Source organism: Malaclemys terrapin, chromosome 8 (genome assembly GCF_027887155.1).
Source record: "Malaclemys terrapin pileata isolate rMalTer1 chromosome 8, rMalTer1.hap1, whole genome shotgun sequence".
Classification (NCBI taxonomy): Eukaryota; Metazoa; Chordata; order Testudines; family Emydidae; genus Malaclemys; species Malaclemys terrapin.
The window spans coordinates 49600146-49619733 of record NC_071512.1 but is presented as its reverse complement, the minus strand read 5'-3'; the positions used below and the strand labels follow the sequence as shown (position 1 = coordinate 49619733).

Below are 19588 nucleotides of genomic sequence, written 5' to 3'. Positions count from 1 at the left end.
CACCCGCCATGCCCTCTCCTACACAACAGGCATTGACTTGGAACTAGTCTTTAAACAGCTTTGCCATACCGCTGCTTTTGGCACCCCATGACTGGCAGAGAACTGGCATTCCAGCCATCTGCACTGAAGGGAATCTGTAGGGCCACTGCAGCTAGGCACAGCTTTCTCAGAGGAGCTGCCACAACAGAACTGAACATCTGGTCTGGAATCCTGTCACTCATGCTCACCAAAGCCAGCAGCTTTGGGAAGCATAAAACCCACACAACCCACTACCACTTGGGATACAGGGCAGGTGTTTCCTGATGCTGACTGGGGGTTGATCTAATACCCTGGACCATGAAGGCCAAGTGCTCTTGCCATTTCTGTCTAGCTAGGCGTCACAGAAGATGCTCTTCCATCGATCCAACAGACCAATCCTGCTTCAGAATCTCTTTGCCTTCAATGTCTCACAGAAGCAAGCTTCCCAAGTCAGTTACGCACCAGGTAGCATCTTTCTACCTGGCTATGCGCCCTCACCTCTGCGGGACAGCCGGGTGTCTGCGTCCGTGTCCACAAACAGCTTCATCCGGAAGAGATCCCGGACCTCCTGGGTGTAGAAGGCCAGGATGCCCTCGAAGAGGACCACGTCAGCTGGGTACACAGTCACCGTCTCCTCCTTCCTGCCATGCACGAGAAAGGCATGTCAGAACAAGAGGAAGAGCTGCCCTGATGGGAGGAGTGTTGGGGCTGGTGGCTTCTTGACCCAGCTTTCCCCACTCCACCCCATCCCACTATGGCAAAGCTTAACCAGGGAATCCAAAAGCTATAGGCACTCTTTCCTAAAACATGGTGAAAAGAGGGAGCAGGCTAGACCTTCCCCATCGCTGCCACCACCATGTGCACATCTATCTCCCCCAGGCAGCTGCTGCATGCAAGAGTCAAACTAATTAATCATGCTCAGGGACCCACCCACAGGAACTTTACAGACATCCCTTCCAGTTTCTCCAGCAGAAGAGGCAGGTGTCCTGCAGACAACAGTCCCATTTGCCATGCAACCCTGCTGCATTCCCCGAGCACTTTATGAAGCAGAGGTTCTGTGGGAAATAGCACGTGATTGTACCATAACACAGAGTTTAGGTTGAGCGGATAACTTACATTCTGGCATTTTTTTTATTTGAGTGCTTGATTTTGTAACCTAGGGTGTTTTTGGGGTGGGCTATTCAGCTCAAGCATTTGGGCGATATACAGTGCCTACAAGAGCTGGCAAAATAAAGATGCCGTCTCCAGAAATAGCCCATATTGGTAGTTTCTGCTCAAGAGATCATTGCATGGGGTGTCAGGGGAGGGAGGGTGCTGCAAATGAGGATGGGCAGAGCTGCATCCCATTCTCCCGAATTAGAGTAGCAGGTGCAGAGCAAGGCAGGAGTAGTGTCTTACCTGGAATGGGAAACAAAGTCATAGACAGGAATCTGGACTGTCTTCCCTTCCATGATCTCTTTGAGCGTTTTGACAATGAGCTCGTTGTCAAAGGCATCTGAGGAGAGACAAGCTGTTATGAAGGCTGCCTGCCAACCTCTGCCCCCATACATCCTGGTATTTCAACCTAGACAGAGTCCCAGCTAAGCTAGACATGGAGGAGCGCAGGCAGGCAGATTCATGCTGCCTCAAGGCCTGAGTGCTATTGGGCCAGATCCCAGCTGTTGGAAAGAGGCAGAACTCCACTGAAATCAGTGGGGCTATGCTGCTTTACACCAGCTGAGGATCCAGCCCTGGAAGATCAATACAATCTTTGTACTGATTTTGTTTAAAGCCAAGACTAAAGAGTGAATCTCCTCCCGAACCCCAGCCCCTCAAAGACTAGAGCGGCCTTTTATCCTTGAACAGCTCCCTCCCACAGCTTCACAGAAAGGGCTCTGTTAGCAAGGCAGCCCGCTGCCCAAGGCAACTGGGTTTTGGGTGAGGCGGTTCTGGAATTTCCAACCAGCCCATTAAGCAGTTGAAAGAATCTCTGTTGTAGTAACAGGAATTGGGTTTCCTTTGTATTTAGCCCTGTTTTCTGGATAGATCCTGCTCAGTAGGGTACCTTCCAGAAGGGGAGGGTTTAGGGGAAATCAAGCACCAGTTTGAGATACTCCCCTGCCCCACCATCATTACATGCCAATCAGTGATCTGCCTGGAAAGGGCAGAAGGCTGAGTCAGCTCTACTAGCACCTTCTTGGAGTTGGGGTAAGTCTTAAAATTCCAGCCTTTAAGGAGATGTTTTAACCCTACTCTCCTTGGGCAGAGAGTGTTCCCTCTGGCTGGGCAGTGCGCTGAGCACGTCAACCCACAGGCGGTTGCTTTTCAGTGGTGCGGTTTGCATAGAGTCTGCAGAGCGCTTTAGGATCTTCAGGATGAAACCGGCTGTAGAAGTGCAAATAATGTTATATGATAGTGCAGCCATCTCTTGGGATAAGGACAAGACCCAGGTTCACTTCACTAGGAACCTAACCAGGATATGACAGCAGGTCCCAAGCAAGCCAGTGCATTGCATCACTACCCGTCCACCCCACATTAATGCAGTGGAGCAAGAAGCTGGGTCCACGGCATTACCAAGCTGTTCTGTGCCAGTGGAATTAAAGGAACGACTCAGATTAGGAGAGGTGTCACTGAAGCCCTACACAGCCCAACACCTCCTCCCAAGGATCAGGCTCCATTCACCTGGGTGGTCAAAGTTGAACTGGCCCTTGAGTGCCTTGGACTTCTGCTCAGAGGTAAGGACCTGATAGAAGCTGTCTTGACTCAGTATCACCACCTGCTTCTGGCGATAATCCACTTCATTCTGGCCCAGTAGCTGGACGATTCTGGCGCAGACTGATGACTTCAGGCGATGTAGCAAGGGGGAAAATGAAAGAAGAGAGTCTGATGCAAATGAAGACTACTCTGAGCAGGAGACTTGCAGACTGAGGAGAAGCCTGCCTTGGGTGGCAGGGAGCAGGAGGCTGAAAGCTCAGGCGGGAGACATTCCCATCCTCATCTGATGCTTTGCTCCTCAGCCAAGGAGCAGAGAGCTCATCTGTCCTCTTGAGACATCCCAAAGCCATCTGAGTGCTGCCCCTGGATCCTTTTCTAAGGCCATTGTTTTGTGGCTTATTGCTCATTTATTTAGCTAATAGGTGTGAATCCACCTGCCCTCTCATTCTCCCTTGCGCCTTCTAGCTGCTGGGGGGGAGAAGGGGTACTCTCTCTCTCTCTCTGCGTCCCAGACCTGTACTCCCAACCAGCTCAAAACCGCCTAGCTGCCCTGAATCTCCACTATCCTACTCTTCTTCCAGCCTGTCTTGTTTCTCATTCCAGGAGTAGCTCCAGGGGCCACTCTGAGCTTTCCCTAGGCAGCAGCATGAACCAACCTGATCCAGGTCACTTGCACTGCTGCCCACGGGGTTCCCATTAGCAGCAGTGACGCCAATGTGACTCAGGGTCTGCCCTCACTAAAGAGCAGCTGAGGAGGCCTATAAGGAGCAGCAGAAGCTCAGGAGCTGCACTCAAACTGGCTCTAAGAGGAGTGTTTGTGGGACAAAAGCCAACAAGCTCTATTCTCCCCTCACTCACACAGGGAAGTCCTGCTGAATTCTGTTACGCCAGTGAGGGGAGAAATCAGGCTCTCATTGGGGAAGTTGGAGGGGGAAAAAAATCTCTACAGAAGTTTGTTTTAACACCCTAAATAAAACCCTATAGAAAGTAGCTGATTCTGCACCAGCCAGAAAACACAGGGGCCTTTCTCTGAGAGTAAGCAGGGCTCAGAGGAGCAGAAAGCACATCCTGGTGCCTCTTGGCACAGAGGCTAAGGGAGCTGTTGAATGAGCAGCTCAGTCCATGGCTCTGGTGACATCTCACACCTTCACACCGACAGAGGGAGCAGATCAGAACGAAGAGCCATGGAGCTGGGGAGGGGTTTCAGGGAGGAGCTGCTGGGGATCCCAACTTGCTCTATAGGGAAGAGGTCTGGAATGGAAAAAAAAAAAAAAAAAAAAAAAAAAAAATCACCCTTTCGGGTGCCCAAACTCAGGTTGTTTGGATTGGAGATTAAGCTAGTCTGGGGAGGGTCCCAGCAGCTGGGGGAGCAGACATGTGGCTGGTGGAAGCCATCCCCAGGTCCATCCCTATCACTGTTTCCCAACTGACTCATCAGGGAGGCAAGTGGCACGGGAGTGTCGGAATAGAAGAAAGTAAGGAGGTGGCAGAGTATGGGTGTAGAGAAGAGCAGCTTTACTCCAAACAGGTTTGAAGATTTAAAACTGAACTAACAGGACAGAGAGGAGAGCTGCATTGGACCCCATCATACATGCACTGAAGTCCCTGTTAGCTGCAGCAGCAAAGCACCTCTGGGAAAAGGAGGGGAGCCCCTAACTTTAAGTTGTGGCCTCAGTCCCATACAGCAGCACTTGGCTGTGTCACTAGCAGGCTGCCTCACTGGAGTCCTGATCAGTTTGAACTTAGATTAGTTACAGAAAGTGGGCAGATGCCTGCAAAACTTCACCTGTTTAGGCAGCCACATAACCATACTAGTGCTTGCCTAAGGCAATTAGTTGGCCAGGGATTCTGGGTACCTAATCCACAATATACCAACACACTGCATTGGCTTGCGGGCCTCAGAGGAACAATCAGGAGCTATTGCTCCACTCCTCCCACTACTGACTCAGCTAGCCTCCTAGTTTGCCAGCAGACATTCCCTTCTCTCTTCCTCAGACGGACCTCCCTTCCTCCCCCCACCCCCATTTCCATTCCCATCCCTAAGCCACAAATAATGCCCCTGCTTCCAGCTATACACTCTGAGCCAGAAATCCCACCCTGGAGTGCCAGCTGGAAATGCCAGTTGGATCGCCAGCTCCAAGTGCTTTAAAGCAGCAAAGAGGGGTATTAGTGGAGCTTCTCAGCACTAACATACACCTCTAAAAATGCCCATGGCCATGCTGCAGCCTACACCCTCCCATCCCCTCCATTAGGTCAGATGTTCCACAGTTGGATTGTTGGCTCAGGAGGTGGAGTTGAAGCCAGGGGCATCATCAGAGGCCAATGGGAGGAAAATCTGTGGGGGTGGGTGGGTAGGGGGGACCTTCACCTGGAGAACAGATGAGCAGATTTGACAGCCCCATGTCCCTTCCCCTTCCAAGCCCAGATGGGCCCCTTCTGCTATGAGCAGTGCACTATGGGCCAGTGCTTGGAGGACTCTCTAGCCACAGGAGCTGTACAGAGTGAACGGATAAACAGCTTATAACTGGTTCAGCTCTAGAGAGGTGGGCTGTTTGAACTGTTCTGTGGATAGCTCAGCCCTCACCTCATCAGAGTCCAGGGGCTGGCAGAGCTACCGTTCTCACCAGCCTCTGTCCTGCACAGCTCTAATTCACTAGTCACCTCTGCAGCAGGGGGCCTGACAAGAAGCCAGGATAGGAGTCACCACTTAAGTTTCTGAAGCTCAGCCTCCCTGTATATAGTTAGAGCTAATTTCTGGAGTTCCCCAGAGCTCAGCTAGAACAGCAGCATTTGGGAAACTTCAGGTTTTGTGTTTTTTATTATGAAAAAGTAAAGAAATTCAGGCTCGGGGGAAGAAATCTAGTAAGAGTAGCTAATTTAATTGGGGGTGGGGGTTGAGAGAGCACACAGGCAGCTATGCAACCCACTCCCACCTCACTTAATGATTCTGTTGGCCAATGGTGCTTTATAGGTGGGATGTGGCATCCCTTCCTGACCTCTGCAATGGACAGCTGACACCCAGAAGCAGGATATTTAATTCCTGTAGATCTTATCAATGGATAGTCACTTATCCAGACTCTCTCATTGAAAACAGAATTCAACTAGAGCCTCTGACCCTGCAAGCATCCCACACTGTGGGACAGAGAGTGTTTCCTGACTCCAACCATCACCAGTTACTTGCCATCACCGCTCCTTTGTTTTCCCATTCCATGCCTCCTTCCCCAGCACTGTTTCAACATCCCACTCTGGCTTATCAAGCTTTTATCCCTCTGCTTTCATAAACACTTGCCACACAGATCATCACCCCTCCACCTCCTCTTCCTGTTGTCTCTCTCCTAGTTAGATTGCTGCCCATCAATATTGACATTCCAACTCTGAGAATCACTCTATCGGGAGTCAGCAATGTGCTATGGGCAGAGCCATCAGCCAGCAACCCCTTCGGGTTCTTCTTGCAACTTTCCCATGGCCTTTCCATTTGTGAATTAGCCCTCTGTCTCACACAGGGGCAGAGCCTCAGCTGGTGTCAGGCAGTGTAGCTCCATTGTAGTCAGACTATTTGCCCAGCTGATGCAGGAGGGGAGATAGGGTTCCCATAGTTTGAGTCAGACAAAGGAAGAAAGTTCCAGGCTCAGTTAAACTAAAGCTCCTTATCTCCCCACTCCAGTAAGTGGGAGAGAATTGATGTCACACAGAGGAACACTGAGCGGTAACTTCTGGCCTCTCTGAGTTCAAGCAATAATTGTCTCTTGCCAGGCCTGCTGCTCCTACAGAGCATGGTAAGGCATATAGGGAATGGCATCTTCGAGGGTCCATCTGTACAGCTATGCTCTGGCACTGGAAGCAGAGGAGTTCTGGGAACATATTGGTCAGATGCTCTCCATCTCTCCCTCTAGTGGAATTATTCTCCCCCTTTGCAATCAGCTCACTAGGCACCCCATGCATTCAGCAGCATGAAGTTAAACACTAGTTGTGAAGTGTGGCCGTGATTGAGCTAGCCACGCCTCCGCCTTATTATCGTTTAGAAGATTGAGGGCGGAATGTGGGGCCCACCCCCACTTCTCTTCAACTGACCCTTAAAGGGTGAAGATCAGAGCACATACAAGCTGCATTTGCCTTCCAGCAGCCTGCTTCTATCAGGCACCAGAAGGGATGGCTGCACAGTGTGGGCTCAGGAGCCTACTTCGTTTTTCTTAATGAATTTTAAGGGCTGTCAGAAACAATGGGGGAGGCATCCATGAGGATTTCCTGCTCTCTAGCCAGGAAAGACAGACACAGATGCTACCCTCCAGCTCCAACTACTGCAGCAAGGCACACACTGCTAGCTGACCACGTTCAAAATCCACATTTGGATTCATGTGCCAGGAAGCTGTGGCTACTCAGTCCCTCTGAGCAAAACAAAGCCACAGTTGAGGGCCCCAATTTTACTCACCCATATTTGAGCAGTCTTAAATTATACCTCAGTTTCCCGATCTGTACAATGGGGATAGCCCTGACCTACCACACATATATATAGGAGTTGCAGCATGTAATGAATATTTGTAACATCTTGCCCAAACCCTAAAACTCATCAGAAGGGGCATACAACCCTTCAGTGCCCTAGGACCAAGCTGCCCCCAGAACCAGAGTTTATTTTGCTGTTCCTTGGCAAAGTCTTTTCTAAAGAGTGGCATCTATGTACAGACCTCAGCACAGGCAGCTGGGCTCCAGTTCTGCAGCTGGAGGGGAGAGGGATAAGTCAGTTAAATGTACGGTCCATTCCCAACACTCCCTCCCCCTCCCAGCCCACCAGTAACTCTGCCTAAAAATCTTCCAACCCAACACTTCTGTGATCATGCCCCACAAGACATTGAGCCAGCCGGAAGGGACTCAAGAGGTCATCAAGTCCAGCCCCCTATGCTGAAGCAGGACCTAGTCTGCCTAGAGCCTCTCTAACAGGGTGTTTGTCTAACCTGTTCTTAGAAACCTCCCATGCTGGGGATTACACAGCCTCCCTTGGAAGCCTCTTCCAGAGCTTAACTACCCATATAGTTAGAAAGTTTTTCCTAATATCTAACCTAAATCTCCCTTGCTGCAGATTAAGCTTAATTGGGCTCAGACTTGAGCCCTGGGGTGGTTGGGTGGCAGAGACTTGTGGAGTCTGGCTGCAAACTAGGGCTCCAGCCCTGGGGCTTCAAACTCCAAGCCCTGGCCGCACAGCAGCGGGCTCCAATCCCTGGCTCTGGCCATGTGGTGCTGACCCCTAATCCCACCAGCAGCCGCTGGCCCCAGGCACTGACCCCCGTCTGTGCAATCTGACCCCCAGCCCTAGTCACTGACTCTGGGTGCCGGCTCCAGGCGCTGACCTTGAGCTCCAGAGGCTGCCAGCCTTGGGTGCAGATGCCCAGCACTGGACCTGGGCTCTGGCGGGTGCTGTCTCTGGATGCCAACCCCTGGCCCTGGGGCAGCAGACACAGACCTCAAGCGCCAGCCCCAAACTCAGCATCAGCCAATCCCCAGCCGTGCACTCTGACCCCCAGCCCTGGGTTCCGGCAGGTGCTGGCCCTGGGCACCCATCCCCAGACACCAGCCCTAAGTGCCGATCCCCAGCCCCGGTCACGCAGCAGCAGGCACCAACCCCAGGTGCTGGCCTTAGACACCGACCTCCTGTCCTGGTCGTGCAGCAGCAGGCTTTGGCGGGTGCTGGCCCAGGACAGCCTCCTAGCCCTGGCTGTGCAGCAGCAGCTGGCACAGACCCCAGGGGCCAACCCTGGGTGCCGACCCTCAGCCCCGGTCACACAGCAGCAGGTGCTGCCTCTGGGTGCCAACACCCAGCTGCGTGGCATTGGCCACCAATCCCTGGCCCTAGCCACGCAACTGTGGGCATGAACTCTGGGTTCCAGTAGGTGCTGGCCCAGGGTGCTGATCCCCAGCCCCAGGCACCAACCCACACCTCTGATCATGCAGTGGCAGGGCCCCCCATCCATCGCCCCTGGCCTCTCCTGCCTCACCCCTCCATCCATCCTCCCTGGCCTCGGCCGCCTCACCCCCCACCCCTCCATCCATGTCTTAGCTTGCCAGGACTTACTATAAAAAGTGATATTAACAAACATACAAATATCACTTCACAGCATTATTTTTATTATCGAGTCTGCAAAAAAACCCTACCTAAATAAATTACAATTATCTGGATGTGTATACGTTCATATTTATTTGTTTCTCCTAAAGTTAATTAAGTATTTTAGGAAAAAAAGTGTCAGCGTGGCCACCAGCAAGAGTTTTACCCATCTCTGACTCAACAACAGCAGCAGGGCGGGCTTTTTTGCATGCGCGCCTTCGCAAGGAAAGCATCCCCGGTTATCTTCACTCTGGTGTGTTGTCAACTGAGTATGTTGACACAGTCCACAGTTTTGCTGAGAGTTAGATAGATTTGCAGCTTTGGAATAGGAAAATATAGGTCTCTCCCCTACCCCAATCCTCTCTGCTTCTAACCAGGGCCGGCACATGTGGACCTTAAGAACTGATAGTCAGCCATACTGCTAGCCACAGGACATTCAGGAAAGATTACTTGCCCTGCTGCAGGGAACCCCTTGCCTGGGCTCAGTGTGGTGCATATCACCATAGATGTACAGCATTCTTTGTTCTTCCAAGGACCCATTTTTGCCTTCTATTATAGTAATCAAGATTATCACCAAAAATTGGAGATCCGTGTTGTCACAGCTGCATACACACCTTGCCTTACCTCTGACACCAAGTACGTTCTCGCTTTGCTGCGTCATGAGCCACATTAAACTATAATACACCAGTTTTGGATACTAGAAGCACAAACACCAATAATCTCTTCCTGCTGCTTCTGCTTGAGCATAGCAAGTTAAGAATGGACTACAAGAGAGCTGGCTATGAAGTTTGCACTGATCTGTTGAGTTCCTTTTAAAGGGTAGCATTACACAGTGTGTGTGTTTTGGCAGCAAGCAATCATTGCAGAGGGGAAATCAAAGCGGAGAAAGGAAAAGCCATCAGTACACCACCCTGACAATAAAGAACCTCCTCCCTGTTTTACAGGAGAGCCTACTACTGCTGCTAAGCATGTTTCACTTTGAAGCGGAGAACAACTGTGCCCTATTGGACTGTAATCCCTGGCCTTACCTTGTGGGTTCAATAGACTGCTCCGAGACAGCATTTCAGCAGCGACAGACACAATGTTACTGAGACAGGTATACAGAGTTAGGCCCACGCACAAAAGGCCTCACATGAGCCCAGAATACTTGAGTCACCAGAAAACGTAGTGTAAGAACAATTCAGCGTTGGTTCCCAGATAGAGATTTCCACACACACTCTCCACCTTCCATGGGGATTTTTTCATTGGGGAGCAGGCACATGTGTGTTTTCAACAAGCAAGAGAACAGATAAAGACCCCCTCCCATCACTGCAGTGAAGGCCTGGGTGGTTTTGGGTTTTTGTTTGTTTGTTTGTTTTTTAAGTCATCTTTAGAAAAAACTGAGTGCACATAGCCCTATGCTCCTCCAGCAGCAGCCAGGCATTTAGTGCTCCCTGTAACGAAGAAGATCTCAGGTGCATTCCCACCTATGAACATGAGCGTGTTCACCTGGAACACTTTTTAAATGGGCACCATATGCTGGAGGAAATTCCATCCTCCCTCTGAACAGAAAGACAAAATGTACATAGAGCAACCCTTTGCGGGGGTTTGCCTCTACTGGTAATTCAAATAAACTCACCATAAACCTCAGCCCAAGCTAACTCCCTAGAGCTTGGCAGTTCCTAGAGTTTTCCCCTAGCCCCAGTTCTGTGTCCAGAGGAGCTCTCCTACACTGCCTTACACCCAGGGTGGAGTTAGAGAGTCACATCTGCCATTATGAGTCAGCATCTCCCAGTAGGATTCCAACACCTGCTACCAATCTGGGTCAACAAAATACCCCCATGCCCTCCCATCAGACACACATCTTTCTGAAAAATAATCTGTTACTCACTATCATTCTAAGCATTCTTCAGATTACTGGAACAGTAAGGGATTAGAGAGGGGCAAATATTTGTCCTTTCCCTCCTCCATCCATGTTATTGTCTGTGTATAGCCAGTTTCACTGTTTCCCCTATTTGTCTGAGTCTTTCATACACATTAAATACATTAAAGCAAAGCACAATTGTAAAACCACTAAAGTTACCAGAGGACTCGGGATGGCGTAGTACACAGACAGAGCCACACACATAAAAACTAGTGTGCAATAATTACAGCTCCAGTCCTGCACTGAGCTAAACAGGGCCAGAGCATGAGTCAAGTCAGTGCAGGCGTCTGTTGACAGAATGAAACTGGTGTTGCTTTAAAGCGGTTATGCTCTTACTGATTACACTGACAAGTTTAATATTAGTGTGGAGAAGAAAGTGAGGATCTAAGCTCCTTTCTCTAAGAGACAGGTATAAAATCCTAGGACCAGCTTTTCTAGGAGTGCTTGTACGCCTGGGCATAGACAACTGGGGAACTTAATTAATAATGAATAAAGAAAACAGGTCAGAATAGCTGCTCTTATCTCACTTTATTAAAAGTGGACAAGTTTAGTCATGGTAAAAATACTACTCAAGTTATATTCAACAGCTACTATTTTTTTCAACTCTACCCTCTGATAAGAGAGTTGTCTGTGCCTCTAGTTTATATTTTCTTTCTACCCAGTCTAGGAGTGCAGGTGCATCTCCAGTAGGAGCAGTTAACACAATGGCACAACTGCCACTCTCTCACAACAGCTCCTATTCGCCTGCTTCCAGGCAGGCTGACGGAACCCCAGCGATTCCGCCACATAGCTTCGACCAGAGTCAGAGGAGGGGAAGCTGGGCAGCCCCAGGAGGGACTGGGGAACAAGACACTTATCTGACCCACCCCCCATTCAGCCGAGCCATCCGTGCAGCACTGAGTCACCCCGGCACGGAGCAGCGTCACCACCAAGGCAGAAGGGGGGGGAGGGGGAAAGGAGCAAGGAGGCTGAAGGAGTTAGAAACTGGGTAACCGTTTAGAGAGATGTTTACAGGATCACAAAAGCCAGCAGGACCCATCTGTGTCAATCCCCCACTCCGGCACAACTGCCACACGGACACCTGCTCCCCCTGGGGCCGGAGCTGAGTAGCAGGGGTGTCAATCAGGAGGGCGCCCGCCAAAGCCGCTGAGTGCCACCTGCCCGGGGATCAGGCCTTTGTGTCTGGCAGAGAGAGAACACACGGCAGGAAGCAGCCGCTTTGCGGAAAGCGGAGGCACCCACACAGCAGAGCCGAGCTCGCTCCCCAGGGCGGGCGGGCTGCGACCAGACAATGTGTTACACAGCCGCCCTGCCTCGCCGGAGCGGAGCAGTGCAGGAGGGGGACACGGGCAGGCCTCCCTCCCACCCAACGCCTCGCTAGGAGCCGCACCCCATCCCGGCAACAACACGCCCCCCCTTCGCCGCGCACACGTGTTCTTACAGCCCGGAGGGGGCCGGGGGCTCTCCAGCAGGGTCTCGGCTGGCACTCAGCCGCCCACCCGCTACAGCAGCCGCCGCCAGCACAAACCGCGGCCATGTGTCCGCTGCGCTGGGCTCCCCATGCACCCACGCGGGGACCAACCACCCCCGGCTCCGCGCTCCCCCGCTCACCTTGCCGCTGGCTGTGCCGCCGCTGACCCCGATCAGGAAGGGCTCCCCACCGCCAGGCTGCTCGTGCTCCTGCAGGCTCTGCTCACTGTCCCCTGCCATGCTGCTGCCGCTGCTCAGTCTCCGGCTCACCAGGCGCCTTGGGGGGCTGGATTTATCTGATGAGTCAAGGAAAGGCCTTCCTCCCCGCCTGCTTCACATCCCCAGCGTGCGGCTCCCTGCCAGGTGCCTGCTACAGCTGCACATGCTCCCACCACCCGGGCTGATGCTGGGGCTCTGGAGCCGCAGAGACCCAGCATCCATCCCCCTTCCGCCCACTGCCTCCTCCAGCTGTTGCTGAGGACGGAGAACAGAGGACAAAGCGAAACGTGTCTGGAAACGCCTCCTACAACACCTGTGCTCAGTTAACGCTCTCTAGCACCGAGGCCCTCTGCTCCAGATTGACCGCACTGTGAGTTGTGTTATGCCTCTGAGGCTCTAAATCTTCCAGATATCCTACTTCGCTCATTTCACCCCAGGGCTGGGCCCCTTTCATTTCCAGGGGAGGCTGCCCAGGGAGGACACCCTGATTTTACACTGAATGCATTTGATGAATTCATTCTCTTTACCCTAAATCAGTTCAGAGCAGTCCTTCTAGCTAAGAATTTCCCCAAACCATTTCCAGAGATTCAAATCAGCCTCCACTGGAATGCTACTTGAGTTGAACCAATGCTCATGATGGGAACTCAAATGTCACCCATCCTAGGTTCATCACCCTATCCCCCCCAACGCCCTGATCCAAGCACTTATGTGCATAATGTATGCACTTAACTTTACAGGTAGAGAAACAAATGAGAGATTCCTGCAGTGGTGATTTCCAATGGGATTCCCATGACCCCATACCAACTTTAAAGCTGTGATTGGGGGCATAGTGCCAGGCACAAGGAACCATCAAAAGTTTGTAACAAACAATACAGCAGTGCTACAGCACTTCAGTGCTCCAGGCATTATTTAGGCCCAGATCCTCAAAGGTATTTAAGAGCCTAATTTCCATTGCTTTCAATGGAAATTAGGCACCTAAATACATTTGAGGAGCTGAGTCTTAGCTCCATTTCCCCCATTGTAGCCATCTCTGTAACTGTCTAGTATCTTCAGGTCATTTTGCTCTCCTTGTGCCCACACACACCTGCACCAGATTCTACCTTCTCTGAGGTCAGAGTTCAGTTTCTCTCCCAGATGCCCATCATTGAACTTCCTCACCTATTAGTATCCACAGTCCAATCCCTGTCTTAAAAGCAGGGATTTTTTTGGCATATAAAAGAAATTGAGAAAACCATGAATAAAAAGATAGGCTCCTGTCTTGTTAGGATACTATGAAAAACTAGGCCAAGCCAGCACCAAGCTTATGTTACAAAATATAGAAATATTACCTATGGCATATCCGAATAAAGGCTCTATCCCAGCCTAAAGTTATCTTTCAGTGTCCCCCTTTGTCTTAAAAAAGTTGTATGTAAGCAAGGCCAGGTCTTCACTACAAACTTACATTGGTATAACTACGTCGCTCAGGAGTGTGAAAAATCCACACCCCTGAGCGACGCAGTGATGCCGACCTCACCCCAGATGTAGACAGCACTATGTTGATGGGAGGGCTTCTCCCATCGACATAGCTACCACCTATTGCAGAGGTGAATCAACTACACGGATGGGAGAAGCTGTCCCGTTGGTATAATAGCTGCAGAGTTTTAAGTGAAGACCTGCCCAGTATAACAAGAGGTCCTTCTTTCATAGAAAATATATTTATTTTGTCTTTCCCCAAGAACTAAGATCCAAATCCTCAACGGTATTTAGGTACCTAACTCCCATTGAAATCAATGGAAGTTAGGTGCCTAAACACCTAGAGGATCTAGGACTAAACTCTTCATAATGGAGATGCTAGGCAAGACACTACTTCAACTTTCAAAAACAGTCCAGAATGGTAAAATGGAAGTGAATCAAGTTCAGGTACCAGTTTGTGCTACATATAAAAAACAATACAATTTCCTATACACAGGCTAAAAGCTTACCAAAGCTCACCTGTCAGTCTTATGGGACCCTAGTCAGCCAAAGTCTTTCCCACCCTTCCACAAGGTTTGGGCCCCTGTCGAACAGAAGGTCCTGTCTGTTTGCTGGATCAAAAAGAAGGCCCTGAGTCAGTTTAAATGCAGCCTTTTCATACCAAAAGCCCCTTCTTTGTCTATTGGTCTCTGGAAAACCCAGTTTGAACCATATATGCAAGCCTCCCCCAGGGGTGCTACCTCTTTGGAGATGTTACAATCTGAGTGATTCATCTTAATACCCCCCATAGTTTTCGGTTCCTGAAGAAGCCATGGTAACCTATCTGCGGTAGGTGTATACAATCCCAGGCCCACAGTAATACATAAGCTGTAATACAATATTACATAACTGTAATACAATATGGTCCCCAAAGATACTGCATGCAGTTGCACTATCTGTCACAAATGGATTTTTATGCTTCTCCGTCCCATTAAAGATTGTTATTTTGGATTATTTTCCCCCAGGTATATTAGGTTGCATTTCTCCAATCTGAATCTCATTTTGTTGTTTTATACCCATGTGTCTAACCTCTCTACAAGTCTGATCCAAAGATCATTGAAGTCAACCAGTTTTTCCATTGACTTCAATGAGTTTTGGATCAACCTTAAGTGATTCAGCAAGTCCAGTATCCTCCCTTTAGCAGTATCTTAGGTTTCATAGGATGGGTCATAGTGCACCTTCTCACATGTGCAGTAATGAGGAGCGGAAGGAAGACCCATGAAGACTAACAATAAAGAGCAGGTAATGGAATATTTATAAAATTCAATCATAGAATATCAGCCAGTCTTGATTATCTGCATTGTTGAGTATTAATGGGATCAGCAAATGAACTGATTATACAGTTTTGAAAAATCTTGACAAATGAGGAGGTACTGAAAGACTGGATGAAAGTAAATGTAATAGCAGTGTTCAAAAAATGAAAGTATCCCTTAAATGTAATGTTTATTCTTATGAGAATAATGGAGCAAATATTAAGAGGAAAAAAAAACCTGAGCATTGTCAATAAACAGCTGGAGTTATAAAGCACAGATATTGCAAATCAAAAGGGGTCAATTGTGGCTTTGCATAAGCTCCACATATGGGCCCATGCATTGTGTTACCCTACGAGCACATCAGGAAGCAGACTGTGACTGAGGAAGACAAAATGGCTGAGACTCGAGATCCTCTAAGTATTTAACTGCTTGATTCCAATTGATTTCAATTGGAGTTTGGCCAATATCCTCAAAGGTAATTAGATGCCTATGTGCCTACTAGTCCCCTCAGCTCCAGGTGAGGGGAGGGGGACATACCCTGCCCCAACTTTATACCTATACATCCCCCAACACTAAGCAGTGGTGCTAAGGTTGCCTATTCCCCATCTCTTCCTGCCCACGTGTGCAGAGGGAAGGTATAGCAGCCCCTCGAAAATGGGAAGCTGATGCAGGGAAGCAAGGGAGTACTTTTTGCTCCCTTATTCCCTTTTGCAGGATGGGCCACAATCTGGCCTAAACTTTGATGCCTTTGTTTTGATAGTATTGTTACCCCTTTTGACATGAGTGGTTGGCCAAAGTTTGGGGCCCTGCAGGTTTTTTCCACTAGGATGGGGTCAGGTATTTCTTTGATGTAATCCTGTTTATTTACAAAGAATGTACAAAGTCATGTTTCCCAGACACAGCAGGAATCAAACAGCTTTGCTCACAGCTTCAAGATTCTTTTTGACAGCACCCACCTTGAAAACTCTTTCTAGGCTTTTCTCAGGGCCATACACTGTGCTTGTCTGGACTCTGGAGCTTCCTTGCTGCCTTCTCTCTGCTTCTCTGGTGTTTCTCCCCGTTCCCTTCTCTCTCCCACACACATAACTCCACTAAACAATACCCAACAAGAACCCTCCGCCCACATCATTCTAAGTCCTGAGCAGACTCACATGTGTGTGCTTGTGTTCTGGTTTGAGGCCCCTATTGTTTCTAACATTTATTCTGAATGAAGGACTGCTGCTTCATGCATCAGTTTCAATGATGTTCTGCCCAGCCCACAAGAGTATTAGGCCTGGTCTATGCTTACAACTTAGGCCAACATAACTACAGTGCTCAGGGATGTGAAAAACCCATCACCGAACCCTCAATGTAGACGCAGTTAGGTGGATGGAAGAAAGCTTCCGTTGTCCTACCTACCTTCTTTCAGGAAGGTTGAGTTCCTACAACGATGGAAAAATCCCTTCCATCGCTGCAGTTTGCATTTATGCTATGGGGTTACCGAGGCATAGCTATGGCACTGTAGCTATGTATGGCCTGGTCTACACTAAAAAGTTACATTTCTACCTCAGGGATATGAAAAATCCACATCCTGAGCGACGTAGTTAAGCCGACTTAAACCCTAGTGCAGACAGCGCTAGGTCAACAGAAGAATTCTGTCAACCCAGTCTACCACCTCTCAGGGAAGTTGATTACCTATGCTGACGAGAGAACGCCTCCCATTGGTGTAGGGGGTAGTGTCAACACTGAAGCACTGCAGCTGTGCTGTTTCAAGTGTAGACAAGCCCTAGACCACTAAAGCACCCATAATGTAGACATGGCCTTATTTAGGGCCAGATTCTGCTACCCTTACTCATGGTGTGAAGTACCAGACTCTGCAAGTAGTAGAAATGATTTCAGTGGGCCTATCACACAGCATGAATAAGGGTGGTGGAATCACCAGACCCAAAGGGCTAGATTGTACTTTATGACACAGTCCTGGGCGAGGGTCAGTGCATAAACTGCATGACTCCAGAAGCAGCCTCAGGAGGAAAGGTGACTCTGAGATATCTCTTGGAAGCACCACTTTCTCTTGGTTCCCCTCTTGCACAAGAGTAGTAATCTACTGGTAGCCTATGCCAGAAGCCTTAGCCCTCACTGGCTCAGATGTGCTGGCCAGCACATAGGGAGGCAGACTCAAGGCTCCAATATTCCCTACTCTTCTCTGCCCACTCACTCCAAAGAATGAGTAAACGGGCACCACCGCACCTGTTTACTTTTGCACACTTAAGTTCCAGGTAGCTTCTGCAGGGTGAAAGGGGAGTCTCCCCCTCATGCCACTGTGCTAGTGCATACTTCAAGTCACAATCTAGCTCAGGGGTAGGCAACCTATGGCACATGTGCCGAAGGCGGCACGCGAGCTGATTTTCAGTGGCACTCACACTGCCCGGGTCCTGGCCACCAGTCCAGGGGCCTCTGCATTTTAATTTAATTTTAAATGAAGCTTCTTAAACATTTTAAAAACCTTATTTACTTTACATACAACAATAGTTTAGTTATATATTATAGACTTATAGAAAGAGACCTTCTAAAAACGTTAAGATGTATTACTGGCATGTGAAACCTTAAATCAGAGTGAATAAACGAAGACTCGGCACACCATTTCTGAAAGGTTGCCGACCCCTCTAGCCCATAGTTAGTGGATGAAGTAGATATACTATATTTGACTTTTACTAAAGCATGTGATACTGTCTTATGAATCACTCTTGAAATTACTTCAAATTGGCTTGAATAGGAACTCTATCATGTGGACTGAAAACTGGCTGAAGGACCATAAACAAAGGGTAATAGCAATGTATTGAGCTATGGGGAGGATTTTAACAAGTCAGTGTTGGGTCCAGTCTTATTTAATACCCTCATTAATGATCTGGAGGAGAGAGTAAAGAGAATGATGTCACAGATGACATTGAGGTGGAAGGAACTGTGAATACCAGTGATCGCAGAGAAAATAATGAAAAGGAACCTAAGGTCTGAATCAAACCCCACTTAATCCACCTTGACATTGACTTCAGTGGCCTTTGGGTCAGGCCCTTAAAGAGGGTAAATATCTAGAAATAAACCAATAACATGAGATTCAATTTAAAAAAAAATGCAGACTAACACACCTGGGGAATAATAATCCAAACCCTACCTAAAAGGAAGAAAAAACTTGGAAAAAAGATAGAAAATAAGAGCAAATTAGATACAAGTTTGCAAAAGGACACAGCTGTAGAAAGGCCAGTAAAAATGCACAGGGTAATCATTTCACAGCAAGGTAAACTACAGCTCTAATGTGATCATACCTGAAATAAAGTATTTTTTTGAAGAACAAATTACCAAAAAGATATTGACAAAACTGGAGGAAATTTAGAGAAATCAACAAAAATGACTAGGGAGCTGGAGGGATTGGTTCATAAGAAGAGGCATAAAGAAATAAGGTTATTCCATGGCCACTAAGAGATAACTAAGGGGGATAGATACGTGTAGAAGTAATGGGATGAAATTAGGAAAGAGAAAAATTATGATGAAAGACTTTGGGGGAGTCTCTTAACAGAAGTCCGGGAAGCCACATTGTTCCGGACACTTAAAATTAGACTGTCCAATACAAAATGTAAGGCAGGCAACAATCCCTCGTTGAAGGACTATGTACTGGATATTTATCATCTATTTCTAAGACTCCGTCACGGTGGAAACGTTTCCCTGATTTTCACCCAAGATAATCCGGGGACTAATAAGGCATTCAGTCCTAGAGGAGGAAGCATGGGCCAATGGTTTGCTCCATACTCAGGAGACCTCGGATTTGCACGGGCTCCCTGGTATAAGTCACGTAGCCCCTCTGTGCCTGATTTCCCCACCTATTAAGTGAGATTAGTGACACGGGGAGGCGCTCAGCTGACGGGGGGCCATACACGTACCTAAGGCAGCACTGGGCTCTCCTGGGTTGCGACAGCCCGGGGGCTCTCCGCACTGCCTGCCAGCGGGGCGGGTCCCGGGAAGCACCCGCCCGCCAACAATGGCATCAGCGCGGGACGGGCTCCTCCAGACAGGGCTTTGGGGAGGACCCCCCCGCCTTTGCGAGAGGGGCTGCCCGGGGTTTATCTACAGCAGGGCCGGGGAGGGGCCCGGCACTCGCCAGGGCCGGAGGGGGGAGGGGCCCGGCACTCGCCAGGGCCTGGCGCTGGTAACACGTCGCGGGCGCCAGGCGGGGCTCGCAACACCGCTGCGAGCTGGGCCCGGCTCCGCACCCCCACAGGCTGAGGGGGACGCCGCGGCCCGACCGGGCACTCAGAGCAGCCTGGCGCTAGGCACGCTGGGGTCCGGCGCCCTCTGACCCACGGGCTGCGAGAAAAGCCCCATGAGGGGAAGGCTGGTTCCAGCTTGAGGCACTGAGCGGTCCCTGGCGCGAGGTGAATTTAACGTCACTATTGGCAGGCTGCTCGCCCAACCAGC

General features: G+C 49.5%; 1 protein-coding gene across 5 annotated transcripts in view; it reads right to left on the bottom strand.

The window, feature by feature from the left end:
• The window catches only part of UCK2 (uridine-cytidine kinase 2), a 34161-nt gene extending 14620 nt beyond the window's left edge, over positions 1-19541 (bottom strand). Inside the window, exons 1-6 of one of the 5 annotated variants that reach the window (XM_054036835.1) lie at positions 19054-19541; positions 14370-14717; positions 12321-12465; positions 2680-2839; positions 1417-1513; positions 517-659 (exon numbers count right to left, since the gene is read on the bottom strand). In XM_054036835.1, the coding sequence (XP_053892810.1) occupies positions 517-659; positions 1417-1513; positions 2680-2839; positions 12321-12419 (499 nt within the window). In that variant the 5' untranslated portion in view covers positions 12420-12465; positions 14370-14717; positions 19054-19541. Of the gene's footprint in view, positions 1-516; positions 660-1416; positions 1514-2679; positions 2840-12320; positions 14340-14359; positions 14718-19053 lie in introns of those variants that run through there. The other 4 variants (XM_054036836.1, XM_054036834.1, XM_054036833.1 and 1 more) reach the window with 4 other exon arrangements.
• Positions 19542-19588: the final 47 nt, after the last annotated feature.